We start from the raw sequence: 14444 nt of genomic DNA on the forward strand, positions 1-14444 counted from the left end.
CGCCACAGTGAAGTAAAAATGGCAGTAAGGCACGCACCCAAGAAAGTGTGGCTTTCGGGAAACCCGTGCACAAAATATCCTGGTCCTGCACCCTCCCCCACTGACCCGTCACCCCTACTTTTCAATTGAATGTCACGGCAGCAGGCGCAGGTTCCCGTGACTATGTTGAACCACAGCGCAAACGACGAGACAAAGGACGATAGCAAGAGGACACACGAAGCTCTGACTTACAACTGGATTTTATTTTCTCCAACGGCGCCAAATATAAACGATATTGAAGAAAACGAAACATGAAAAAACCGGTATGAGAAACCACACAGTTATCAATTATTGGCACGTGTCCTGTTAAGATAGTTTACCTCCTTCTTCGTGAGTGCAATTGCACTCAGCAAGAATTGAACTCCCTCACTGGCAGCCATGTGCTCGCAGCGTGGTCAGCCTAAACGTATTTGCCCCTTTTTTTAGAGAGCCATTTTAGTGTGCCCGTACGAACCCACCATGAGGTGTGGAAAGAAAACAAAGAAAACGTGCAGCGCTAGACAGCATAGCCGCTCCGTAAGCAGAAAACCGAGGGGCGCCCTTTTGTTTATTTTTCCCCGAGGAGCCTGCCAATGGCGGACCGGCAGCCCGCGCATGCGCAGATCACTACTGGAAAAATGTCCATTATCAGTGCTTTGCTGTGAGGTCGCCGCTGTTGTAGGCTTTTTGTATAACCTTGTGATCGTCCATCTCGGATACTATTCACATTCAGTGCCGCATAATATGACAACCGATCTTGGCTTAAATTTTGGTAAATTGTCTCAACTCCACTGCTTTCAAACATATAAGCTGTCCAATCCGCTTGCTTTTATTTTCAATAAATAATAACTTTTTGCACACGAAGGCGAAAAGCAAATGTGGTGACGCGTTTATTGATTGATGACTGAATAGTAAAATAATTATGTCGAAGCAAGATGTTTTAGCAATAACAATAACTTTGGGTCTGGTAGTTCAAATGCAGTTGGTAGTTCAACTGCTCTTTGATGGATTTGGTAGCCCCAGTTTTTGTTTTGGTGACAAGCATCGACGCACTTAAAAATATTACCAACAGTCAAATCAACATAACGTAATTTCAGCAAGGAGATTTCCCTTAAATTATCACCAACCAAAAGCGAACCTGTAAGGTAATGTCTGTATTTTCACGTACGCTTCAATATCACACGCAAGTGTATGCTACATGCACGCGCAGATACGTAGGCTTATATTATTTTATTTTCATATAGTAATGCTAAAGAGTTCGTTTGTTTACCACATGATGCGACGTAATGGGAGCCTCGTCTTTGCTGTTTGACAGCCCAAAGTAAAAACTAGGTTTTACTACACCCTAGCATAACACCGCAATACGCACATATCACCCGCGCATGGTCTTCTGCTTATCGTGCACACGGGAAAAAAAAATAAAAAAAACCCTCCGGAACTATAACGCGCACTGCGATGGCGTACACTCAATAACGACCCAAAAGGTTCCTCTGAAAAAATCCTCCGCTTTACACGCTTTCTACAATGGACAATCCGTCCAACATATATTGGAGCACCTTGACTTCTTGGCTGAAATTCGCACCCACAAGAAGGCTTGAATCGCTTGACTAGAGTGAACATGAAACCGACAATAAATAGGCCGAAGCAGCGGCTGCAATGAAATTCTTTGGCCGCAAATCATGGGACTTCACACACCTGGAAGACGCTGCTGCTTTTATCTCATTCCAACCCCCACCCTCCGGTCCACCCCCTCCGGAGTAAAAAAGGGGAAAAAAGAGAACCGGGTTGAAGTAACCTGACATCTCGAGCATACTATCTTTCAGAGTTATCTTCACGGACTCCAGTGTATGTGCGTGTAAAAAAAAAAGCCCAGCTATTGCGGGCTTCTCTGCATACAAAAAAGGCATGTTTTTGCAGGGCTAGGCTAACATGCGCACGTAAACTCTGTCACATGTCAGCAAAGATGACGTCGAAAATGCTCCCAAAAGGTTACAGGAAAGGACACAGCACCTTGGCCAGCAAATCCCGCGACTTCACACAGTGACTCCAAGGATGCTGCTTTTAGTGCACCTTTGAACCACTTCTCCGAAAGAAAAGAAAGAAAAAAAAAAAACAAGAAAGAAACACTCGAAAACGGGTTCGGTTGACATGCCCTTTCGTGCTTGGTTATCAAATTTTAGGTGTTGTCGTGGTCTGTGCACTGTTTACGAACCCGGTTATGTACGGCCTCGGCTGAATGCCGAAAAAGGCCTGCTTTTGCATTTCCAGAGGATCATGTGCACATGCCCGCCCTAACTGCCAACAGATCAGGGGGTGTCCACAGTATAAGTTGAAGTGTTGTGGGGCACCTATTAAAGGCAAATACAACCTTCTTGATTATGATACGGACGCGTGTTGGGACAATCAGGGCATGGGTGCTTGTTTTCTGACAGGATATGATAATAGGCTGATGGCTATGATGAAAGCAAAACGTAACGGTACTCCGACCAACCTTGTGACCATAATCTCGCTGGCAAATTATTTAACGGCGAAGCTGCGGCTCTGTTCCCGGGACTTTTTCATGTCCGTCGGCAGAGTATATACGCTTTGCGGCAAAGAGCCAACTGTCTCGCGAAGGCTCTTTAGCTCTCAGTGTGTAGTAGATTGATTAATAAAAAAAATCGTAGTGCAATTGGTCGCCAAGACAACTCTACAGTTTCGCTGCGTTTCATCATAATTAGATTGTTTCCAGTGAAGTTGTGAACAATTTGGAATTCCCGTATGCCGCGTATACATCGGCTTCTGCTACGTGACTCACGGCCATGTGCCACGTGACGGCCGTCGTAACAGAGCCAGCCCGACAAGGAAATGTAAAGCCCCCCAAAAAGTCGGGCTTTCGGAGAACTCGTTCTCGAAATAGCCTGGTCCTGCAGTCCCTCCCGCACCCACCCGTACCTTTCGCAAGAATGTCAGGGTAGCAAGCGCGTGTCCTCATGAAACCTGCAGTGGTCGAAGCACCAATTCTTTACTTTTTTTTTTTTTCATTCCCCCCCCCCCCCCCCCCCTAGCAGCCACGTGCTTGCAGCGTGGTCGGCCTCAAACGTTTGCCCCTTTTCATAGAAATATTTTTTTGTGTGCTCGTAGGAACCCACCACGTTTACTCTCTCTCTCTCTCTCGTTTATTTTGCCGAAGCGCCTGCCTGCCAACAATGGCGGACCGGCAGCCCGCGCGTGCGCAGATCGATACTGAAAAAAGGTCCATTCTGTGGCGGATATTCGACGGAAAAACAACGGCAACCACAGATGCATCCCTTGTCCGCTGGTCTTTGAAGATGGTCGCTCTGAAGAAGGAAATCGAATGCTAGATAATCAGCCCTTATCGCGCATGATCACAGTTGAAATCGCTCCCAGCAGCCAACTTTTTAAAACAGGTGACTGGGGGGGATTTTCCAAGGCGCGTGATCTGCACGAGGTTAGCGAATAGCGCCAGAAAAGCGGCAGCGACCCACAAGCGCGTATACACTATACAAGGCAATCCTGTCATCGAGCTTCACCACAATGCTATGAAATAGCCAATCCATGCCACCGACAAAGCTAATTCGGCGAAAGACAGCAACGTGCTTATTACTAGACTCAAGAATGCCATCTGCGCTGTGGCACTGCGCGATGCAGGATGTCGTCGCGCTTAAATCGCGCGATGCCACAGCGCAGAGCGAACTATCGAGTCAAATCGTATGCTCGACATCGCCCTTCTAACTTTCATTCTTGGCTGCATGGATTGGTCAATGGAGAGCGTTGTGGTGAAGCTGAACCACAGGACTGCCTTCGAGTGTATACGGATGCGTACAAAGATCTCGGGCTTTGGTTTTCCACCGTCCACATGTGGCGGCATGTGTCGCTTTGTTTTTACAAGTGGCCATCATCGGCTCGCGGGCCCCTAATACCTGCCCCCTCAAGGAAGGTTCTGAGTTGCGTGCGCTGCCGCCCGCCACGCCGGTGCTTGTCGCGTGGCTGTCCGGGCCTGGTTGTGCGGCGGTTGTTGGCCCGCGAGGCAGCCCCGCGTAGACCGGCTGCGAGGGCAAGGCCGCCAAGGCCGGCCGGCCGCCCCCCATCGCGCGGCGACTGCCTGGTTCCCGGAGCCTTCGAGACCGTTGACGCGGGGCCGCGCCTTCGCCGCCGACGGGCGCCTCTCCGGCCAAAGCGCGCCACGGTCCCATTTCATTTGCGGCACCAATCCGACTGGGAATGCTTCCATACCTGCCCCGTGGCGCCTTTTTCGGGAAACCATTCCCGTCGGACCTTGGTACGACGGGCCCGAAGTTTATTGGGTTATCAAGCCTGCACCTGACAGTGTGCGCGGGCGCCTTTCAATGGCTGCAGAAAGATGGTTTCGAACGGGCGGCTTGGCGCGTAGCAACAACAATATGCCTTTATGAAACCAGTCGTACATACACTGCCCCTGCACTTCGCTGTGTCGTTACGATAAAGTCACTAGCTAGCGATATCTAGCTCACACTGATCTTCAGGCCCAGACCCAGGGAAAAGGTCGACCCATCTTGACACAGGAATGCGGAAAAAATGACGCGCTAACTCCACAGATAAATTCCACGAATGTTGTGTGAATTTTCATGATTGACAATCCAGCGCAACTTAGACAATCCTGTCTAACTCTCGTTCTTTTTGTGCCGTGTTTTTGCGCGCTGGATTGTCAATCATGAACATTCACCAACTCGCTCAAATCACAGTCCTCTTGAACTACAGTTGTGTGAATTTAACTAGGGCTGAAATAATCCCCGTTAATCGAAAGCCCCACGCTGCAGAGTGACTCTGTGAGTGATTATCACGTCGGCGGCAGGCGTTCGAGCCCCGAGCACTCGGTGCTGCGAGCCGGTTGTGCGAGCGGCAGGACTGAACCGGAGGCCGACTTCGAAGACTGCGTTCGGGCTATAAATAGAGGGCGCGTGGCCGCCGTTGACGGGGTCCCTACACCTGACGCCGCGGGCTTTCCGCCTACCCCTGCTGAACAACGCGGGTATGCATCAGTCGCCTTCTCTCGGCCCCGGCATCTCCCCTCAGCCTGATAGCCCCACATCACACGCACACACACACACAAAACAGATAGACGGCCAGCACGTGGAATTCAATTGGAGCGCGCACTTGGAAACAGGCTACAAGCGCTTTTACTCAACCCTATGCATAGTGAGGTATTTGAAGTAGAAGACTGGTCTGTCTGAAACTATGTTAATGATCGTGGACGGACACCGCCAGGAATAGGTGTCTCATCCCTTTTTCAGTTGATCTTCTCGTTAGCGAGCTCCCTGGGGCATTGTCCTTCACACTTGACGTGTTCTTGTTTTGGGACGCCAATCTAATATTGAAAGCTCACGAATGACTGCAGGGCTCTAATAACCTAATAACCGACAAACACAGCTTTTCTTCTTACCCGTGTATGCACTGCTAAAATTGTATATTTTGTGCCTGTTTCTAATGCCAGGAGGAGTTGCGTAAAATGATATCCAAGATCAATGTGACAGAATAAAGATACCGGGTGTGATTGACTTACGCGAGAGTTCTACGGGACAATATTTTTTGCCTTTTTTTTGTGTTATTTTGCTCCATGCGCAGCCAGCTTATATACACGTAATTTTAGCACATGTAAATATAAGAAACGAGCGATTGTCTGATGTTTGCGGAGAATTTAGTGGCGCTGGTTGTCTGCAAGAACACAGCGCGGTGAAAACGTAAAGGCAACCGCACCGAGGTTACGAAACCTGCCTTTGTACGAAACTAGCCTGTGTTGGGATGGTTTCGTAGTACTGTCGCGTTCTTCAGAAGCAGTTTTTGCCGAGTGGAATAAGTCAACACTAGAGTGAAAAGCAGCTCCATAACTTGCGACCACCCACCCGTCTTCGGTAAACTTCTTTTCTTACATTAAGCCACACTCACGTGATTTATCTTGCGCAACGCGCACAAAATCCTTCGCGCTGGTCTTTGTGTTCTTCTCGAAAGCGGAGGCCACTTCAGTCTTCACTTTTGCGCTCTATACTGTAACATTGTTTCAGCGCCCTCTTGGGCTGCCTAAATGGCCCAGTGGGCCTTTTGCATAGCCAAGTAAAGTGCCTAACCTGCCTTGCTGGCTCGATTTCGTGACAGCAGGAAAATGCGCAAACGTAGGCGACAGGAGCGGTCAGACGAACCCCTCGTCGCCCACTTCTGCATCCGCATTTGCGCGCTGTCACCGTTACGCCGGCGTGCACCTCTTAGGAATTACGGGAGGCGACAAAATCATTAATTCACAGAACAGCCACAATAAGGTAGCTAACATTCACTGAACAAGATAGCCAAAATATAAAGAATTCATTTAGCAGACTAGTGGCTGGGCGGCTCTGGCGGTTTTCTCTCTCTATTATACCAGTAAACTGGGTTTTCCGAGGTTAAGTTAATAGACGAAGAAAAATGCGTACGCGACAAGATTATATTAGTGAGGTCGCATTTTTCTTTCCATTTTTTTTAAAGTTTATAACAGCGGTGCACATGCTGTGAAAACAATGGTGGGATTCAAATTACTTTGGGTAGGTTCGGGTGAGTTGGCATTCCGCGCTCAACATTCCCTGCACACAAAAAAAAAAAAAAAAAAAAAACAGACGACGACGGACAGACTAGAGCGACGACTTGTCCGCGCTATTTTGTTCGTCATCGTCATCTCTCTCTCTTTAGCTGTGAACGTTAAACAAATGACCTTGTTCTAAGCCCTCCCAAATATCTCCCGAAACGCGATTTTAGGAAAATCGAAAACGCCTGTGTGTCAGTATGTCGGCGAACGTTAAAGATCCCCAAGTGGTCAAAATTAATCTGCCTTCACTACGGCGCGTGAAACCCCACAATCAATCAATCGCGATTTCAGTGTAGCAGGAAATAGCACATTCCTGTTACTCTGAAAGGGAGAGCGGTCGAAGAACGGTAATCAGGTAACCGCCACCTGAGCGTTCTTACGATTGCAAGCTTTAGAGATGAGAGAGAAGGCTCTTGCCAAAAAACGCAGTTTTGCGAACATTTAGAATCGCCTACATGCCTCTTCGCTGAAAAATGGGGATGTGAAGGGCTATACTACATCAACGCAATCTCGTGGTTCAGTTTCATCGAAATGCACTTGAGTGGCCAATCCATGCCGCGAACCAAGGAAATTCGGCGAATGACAGCAATGTGCATACAATTAAACTCAAAAATGCACTTGAAATTAAGTTACGCTTGTTATGATAACAGAGACGGACACAGGAAGAAAAAACAACACTTTCACAACAACAAAACCCATTTTGCTTCCTGTGTTCGTCTCTTACCATAACAAGCGCAACTTACCTTCAAGAGCATGTTACATGAACTAACCCGACATCAAGCTTTAGTGAAAATCAAAAATGCAATCTGCGCTTATCATTGCGCAATGCTGAACGTCATGCTTGCATTGCGTGGTGCCACAGCGCCGACCGAACTTTTGAGTCAAAGCGTCTGCTCGACATCGTCTTTCGGCGAAATTTCGTTGCTGGCTGGATAAATTGTTAAATCGAGTACATTGTGGCGAAGCTGAACCATGGGATGGCCTTATAATGCCTCATCTTCAGCCGCAACGGCTTCCATATTTTCCAGACCACGCAATATGAACCTATGCACTTTTAAAAGTATGCAATTTTTGCTAAATACCTGATGCTAGCGCCCGCCATTCCTGTCCTGGGGCGATGCAAACATCATTGCCGGTGTCACAGAAGCCTGCCCCACGTGTAGACTAAGCAGTTAGTAATTTGTCAATGTCCTCCCTTTTGAAGGCAACCACGTCACCTCGGTTTCGAACCCGAGGCCTCGGGAAAGGCAGCAAAGCACATTTGGCTCCACGACGGGCATGAATCCCTCGAGACGTGTACCCATGAAATGTATAATGTGGTGTTTGAGGATCAAATTGGCCAAAAGTAGTCTCTAAATTATATAAGGCGCAGTTGGGAGGCTAACAAGCGCTTCTCGCCGCTTATTGTACTTCTCGCTTCCACGGCGTTGCACCGCAGTGTCGCGCAGGCAACGGAATACCGCTTTCAAAGCCCAAGCACAGACAGAACGATATGCACTTCGAGGGCTGCAGCGCACGTAAACAAATCAGCTTGTAAATACGGTCGTACATACTGGCAACATGCACTTGTCAGCAGCTTTTTTGTTGTTTATTTGCTACTTTATCACTTAATAACGGGATGCTCCAAATCTGTCAACGGGGTTTTGGCCCCGAGATATGCCCGAGAACGGGTGACATTATTGCCAGCCGCGTGTACGAACATCTGGCATGCATTCATTACTCGATAAGATGACGTGCTCTTTTGCGAGTGCGTACGCGACTGTTTGGAGAAACGCACCTTGGTGGCGGCTGCGGGCGCCGAGCTCCTCCGCCGGGCCTTTCCCTCCGCCTGGATGGTGCGCGTGCACAGGTCGATGCACTCGGCGAACGACGGGGCCCGCTGGTCGAAGCTGTAGTCCCGCTCGTTGAGCCGCGCCAGGGCCACGATGTAGGCGGCGGCGATTCTCAGGATGGCCAGCTTGGAGAGCTTCTGGTTGTCCGCGTACGCCGGCACGGCCCGCCGCAGCGCCTCGAACGCAGCGCTGATGGTGTGCACGCGCGAACGCTCGCGGGCGTTCGCCTCGATGCGTCGCTGCCGGGTCATGCCCTTGTAGTTGCGCTGGACCACGCGGGGGCCCCCACCAGCGTCCAGGCACGCCATGCTAGTCCGCGGGATCAACTCGACGTCGCTCACGTCGAAAGTCTCCCTCGATGCGCTCGCACTCGCAAACGACGTCGACGCGCTGTCGAACACGGACAGTGCGACGCGCTTGCTCGGAAGCGGGGAAGGGCCGTCCTGGGTGCTGTCCGTCGGCACGTCGGAGGCGCGCCTTCTGCACTGGGCACTAGTCCAAGACCTCGACGCGGTGGACGGCGCGCAGTGCGGTGGCCGCTCGGCCGCCTGTGGCCTGCACAGGGCCATGTGGCCGCCGAACAAGACCACGCCGGCTTCGCGGGACTCGAAGACCGACGAGGGGCCAGCGCCGAGGGAGCGCAAGTCGAGGCATTCATCGTCGCCTTCGGTGCCACAGGCTGTGTTGGAAGTAGCCGACGTTGCCGGCGAGTTGGACGTGGTTGTCAGGTCAAGGCCCAAGTCTTCGTCCGGGCGGCACGCGGGGCCCTCGCGGATGACAGAGCTTCGGCCGGGCACCGCGCCGGGCCCCTCCGCCGAGTCGTCCTCGGTCGTGTCCGCCGCATCCCGGACGGCCAAGGGGCGGGGCCGGCCGCTGAGCAGGCGCCGGCGCCGCGGCTCACTCGACTTGCGCTTGTTGCGCCGCTTGTGCAGTTCCACGCCGCTGTCGTCGCTCGACGCGGCGCTCATGGCCACGCGCGTCGTCCGGCCGGCCGAGCAAGCGCACGTTTCTGACGTCACGCAGCGCACGGTTCCGGTACCGATGCGTGCTCGGCGGCCGCGCGCTCTCGACTGGCGGGCCTGCGATCTCCGGAGGAGGATGCGCGGATGGTTTGGTTGCCAGGCGACCGCGGCCACAGCTGCGAGGCGGCGCAAACACAGCTGGCCGGCTCTCGCCCTTCATCCCGCGACGAGGGGGAGGCGCGGCGGCAAGTGCGGCGGCGGCGGCCCTTCCTCGTCGCGGCTCCCTCGCTCCGAGCGCGCCTCATTACGCAACGCTTTGTTCCTCTCGCGCTGCAAGACTGAGCCGATGGCTCATTCAGAATGCGGAAGAAGCATCCTGCCAGACAAACGCTTTATTTGCGACAGTCCACGCGGCGGAGAAGCTCATTCACGTGTGGTTCGCGGAGAGATCACGAGAAGTGCGCTGTGCTTAACCTCACCGTGGAACGCCGATACGGAGCTTCGTTCAAACAGTTGAGAGCGTTATCGGCCGCATGTAATGGGACTTGAAAGCGCCGTGCGAGGACGGTGTAGATTTGGCAGAGCGTAAACCGAGCACCAAAATAAAGTTAACCTCACAAAATGATTGCAGATCCTGTTTATTTGGTTCTAGTGTTTCGGCTGCAAAGGAAAGCTTTTGCATAGAACCGTCTCATCTTACGAAAACACAAGGTTTTCTTTTTATTTAGGTACCATTGTTAAAAGGAAAATATTTTGTGGCGCGTGGCAAATATGTTGCATGCGATAACGAAGGGACACAGCTTGGTCTGTTTCATTGAAACGTGTAGATGTCCATGTAGAACATGCAGATGTTACCTTGCATGCCTGTGCGCAGTAAAATCTATAGAAGTCGGTGAACTTTTTACTCGAGCAAATTTATATTCGTGCCATGGTTCACGAGCACGAATAAAAATTTTGTTTTAAGTTTCGTGATTGCAATTACTTCCTACTCACAGCAACATTCACCCTTTCATCCCTAATTTGACAAAGACTGTTTTGTCTCGATAAGAATGATACGAATACTAATGCAAACTTTAAAAAAATATTCTAGATATTAAAGAAACCTGATGAAGCAGTGAAGGTGTGAATGACGTTGTGCATTGCGCAATGTCCCTGCGCAGGCGTTTTTTTTTTTTTTTTTTTTCACTCTAATTGAGTGCTCGGCCACGCCGTTCGCCAATTTTTCAGACTAGGCCACTTAGATTGGTCATTCTGGAACGTGGTGGTGAAGACGCACTACGGGCACTTCTTAGAGTGTTCAATGCGAACTTTTCCTGGATTGTGCAACTGCTGCCTCTATCGCGTCCTACTGACGTCGGGTAGCGCGAAATTTGAAACATTGAAAATTTCTCGCGTTTGTTCGGATAAAAAAAAAGTCTCTCGTGACTTGAATACAGCTGACTGAGCTAATAAAGGCTGGTTATCGAGATCTCGAAGTACCTTTTGCTGATATTGTAACACGTAATAAATCTCTAAAAAAGCAGTTTCAAGGTTTCGCCCTAACGCACTACCGTGGTGCGTATCTGTATTTTCAAGTTAATAGTGTGCCTTTACAGATTCTCTTATATATGGTCAACCGACTGATACAGCGAATTTATTTTTTTGGATGAATGTTACACTTACAAATGCACAAAAACAATTTTAATGATTTCATGTTGCCAACCCGCTTAAAGAGAAATAAGGATTTTTTTTTTTTTTAATTACACCCCTATTGAACCGGAAAGGCCTTGCAGGGGACCTCAACGTGCAGCCAAACTGCTGGCTCCTGAGCCCTGAAATTTCAGGAGTGCACTGCTAGATGCTGTATGAACTCAGTATTGCTGTTTTTTTTTTAATACCCCCCTGTGAGAGTGAAAAGCGCTGCGGTATTTATTTCAGAAATTTCTCGTTTTCTCGCTGGCCCGTTGCGATATCGAACGAGTTTTTGTTGGCAAAGGTAACCCATACAAATATCTAAAAACTGTTTTATAAGGTATTTCCGTAACAGGTTTTTCCGTATCGGGATTTCTGGCAAATTACGGGTTTTTACGGATTTCTCAATACCTGTTCAGCCCGTAGACATATCCAATCCGCTTTTGCTTATTAATGCTATTTATAGAAATGTCGAAAAACAAAATTTAGGTTTTTGTCTTAACGAACATGTAAAGGGGCGAGTTAAATTACACCCCTCAAGATGGGGAACTCTCGCGCGCATCTGCTGAAACGTCGCGTTGCGTTCCCTGTAATCCTGTGCCTGACGTAGGAGCCCTTGTTATATCTTACAAAACTGTGACTGATTGTTATCCATAGCACCTACTGAGGGAAAAATTCCGACAAAAAACCACTGCGTACCTTGATGGAGAGCAAGTAACGGGACGCAGAGTTTATGTCCATTGAACCATTAGGAGACACAGCGCAGTGTGTGTGTGTGTGTGTGTGTCCACGCTTCGTCAGGTTATTTTACGCTGTTTCCCAACATTTTAACACCAATCGGCGATGGGTATGTAGTCGTTTGAGCACACCAACGTCGTATACTTTGTTTCGGGATAGTTCCATGAAACCCGAGTTCCAGCCGCATTTAATAGCCTTATTTATGGTTTCGGGTATATTTACAGCAGGCGGGGATTTTTGATTGGGCACAAGCCTACAGTGATCTACAAATTATGACAAATAACAAATAACTCAACATGCTTATACCCATTGGTACACTGGCTCTTTCGGGCATCGCCGGGTACTACAGCTAGTCAAGAATATTCCGAAACATTCAATTCTAAAGATTTGTAAAGAGATTAGAAATTTCCGCTTTATCCGTCCGTCCGTCCGTCCGTCCGTCCGTCCATCCATCCATCCATCCATCCATCCATCCATCCATCCATCCATCCATCCATCCATCCATCCATCCATCATCCATCCATCCATCCATCCATCCATCCATCCATCCTGCCTTGCCCTGTCCTACCCTACCTTACCAACCTACCTGCCTGCCTACTTGCGCGTGCGCACGCTGAATAAACCAAGAGCAGGTTGAATAAAGCATAGTTGAACAGTGGAATTATAGACCAACAATAATAGTTGAATAATAATAATAGTTGAACAAAGCAAGAACAGGTGCAGCTTTACGGCTTCCCGAAGTTCTTCCAGAAGTGATTACTATGCAGTTATTGAGCGCGGTGCAATGAATTTTCACACAGCTTATGTTGGGGGCAAAGAGCTTGCTATGTGCATAGTTTAAACTTTATTACATTGATCTACCTTGCTTCAGGGCCATTGAAACTACGTCTGCAATGTATAAACAGTAACTTTTGGCAATTCATTACTCAAAAATATTCGGAGTTTAATATCCAAGTCGACCCTTTGGTCAGCGCGAAATATCACCTTTCTCTTACTGACGCACTTCGCAAGGGGCACGCCCTATAGGAGGCGCGCAAAGCGATCCAAGATGGCTGTCCTAAGTAGGATCGGGGAGTTCCCTCTGCGGACCGCCGCTTGTGTGCGCGTTGAAAGCAAAGGGGGTAGCTCTACTTTTTAATGTCGTTAGGTGACGGTGACGCCAGATTTTAAGGGAATTCTATCCTTAAGCGATGTTACGCGCCACATTAGAACTAAAGGCAACATTTCGGCCCACAAACGAAGGTGAAGAGATATGGCGAACGCCGCTAACGTCGCTTGTTGCGGCGATAAGGATGCTAGCGCTCGATCTGTTACGCTACAAAGTTTCTGCCTGCAAATATCACTGGTTAACTAGCCACCACCAAAATTAGTAGGGTTCGCTCATTAGCAGTACGGACTTATCAGAGTACGCAAGCTTACTGGGCGTTTTATTACTGCCCGGTTACTTGAGAAATCCTGCAGAAATCCTGCTCCGTGCAGAATACGCAAGTCAATGGCTTGGCGAGCGTGAATAGTAATAGTTTCCCACTAGGTCTGTTTTACCACCAGCGAAGGCCACGATACAAACGTTTCCAATCAAACTACCTAAGCGAGACGTTTACGTTTTGTTTAAAACGATACGGAGCGGTCGACGCCGTAGCAAACGTAGCCGCATTGGCCCCTACTAAAAGCAATATTTTGATAAGACACACTATTAGTAGAGCGTTTGGTGCTGCTTACAAAGAAAAAAAAACACATCGAAACCAGCCAAAACAATTTTGAGGCTCCAGATTGGAGCTGATTAAACGCTTGAAACTTCAGAATGTTAACCTGAAAACCAGCTTGAGCTGCTTTCTTACTATCATCTAACGTTTTCTGCATTGCTAGAAGCGGCTCCATGAAACAAGGAAATGTAAGTAATGAACAAAGCTCTTCACACGTAAATCAGTAATTGTAATGCTGGTTCTAAACTAGCGCGCCTGGGCAAGCCTGTTGTCTGTGCAATGTGAGGTGATGGCCAAGGTGTCCCCAAATCACAAACTGCCCTCACGGCGTCGTATGTGCAAACAGCTTCGTTAATATGACTCATATTATCTGAAAACGCGTGCGCACAACGCACGATGCGCAAAGCAAAGAAACGGTCAACAGCGGTAGGTTTTGAAAAAAAGGTTATGGTTCAGCGTAACATCTCACTACTAAAATGTGTTACGCCTGCGCTCTCACACCCTTGCTTTACTATGTAAGAACATGATCACGAACAAAATAAAATTATAGCAACGTTGTTATCGTTCTTGCACGATTAGGGCCACGAACATCTGCGACCTGGATCGAAACTTGTGATATGCATACAAAAGTCAAGTAAGGGGGATGGAAACTAATGGCGTCAACCCTGTAACAGCAGAGTGGTTGTTTAGACGAGTTGGTACATAGTTGCAAGGATTTAAAAGCCTTGCACGAAGACGAGGGACTAAAACATCATAATACACACAATGCGCACTGAGTTCGGATCGTGTTTCGGATCCTAGTTTTTGTGCAGCGCGTTGAATCTCTTGCACGCGGTGTATCAAGCACGAGACCCTTTAGAACGTAACATGCATCCGGTGAATGGATGCATGCATAACAACCACGTGAAAACGGCGTCAAAATCCCTGA

The 14444-nt window shown here is 48.9% G+C and overlaps 1 protein-coding gene across 1 annotated transcript in view; it reads right to left on the reverse strand.

Moving 5' to 3' along the window:
• Nucleotides 1–9529, reverse strand: part of Net (atonal bHLH transcription factor 8-like protein net) — a 35916-nt gene extending 26387 nt beyond the window's left edge. Inside the window, exon 1 of the mRNA XM_077679580.1 lies at nucleotides 8388–9529. Within this exon, the coding sequence (XP_077535706.1) occupies nucleotides 8388–9410 (1023 nt within the window). The 5' untranslated portion in view covers nucleotides 9411–9529. The remainder of the gene's footprint in view (nucleotides 1–8387) is intronic.
• Nucleotides 9530–14444: the final 4915 nt, after the last annotated feature.

This window comes from Haemaphysalis longicornis, unplaced genomic scaffold (assembly GCF_048455015.1).
Source record: "Haemaphysalis longicornis isolate Haplotype H1 unplaced genomic scaffold, Haemaphysalis longicornis Haplotype H1 scaffold_1, whole genome shotgun sequence".
NCBI classification, from domain to species: Eukaryota; Metazoa; Arthropoda; class Arachnida; order Ixodida; family Ixodidae; genus Haemaphysalis; species Haemaphysalis longicornis.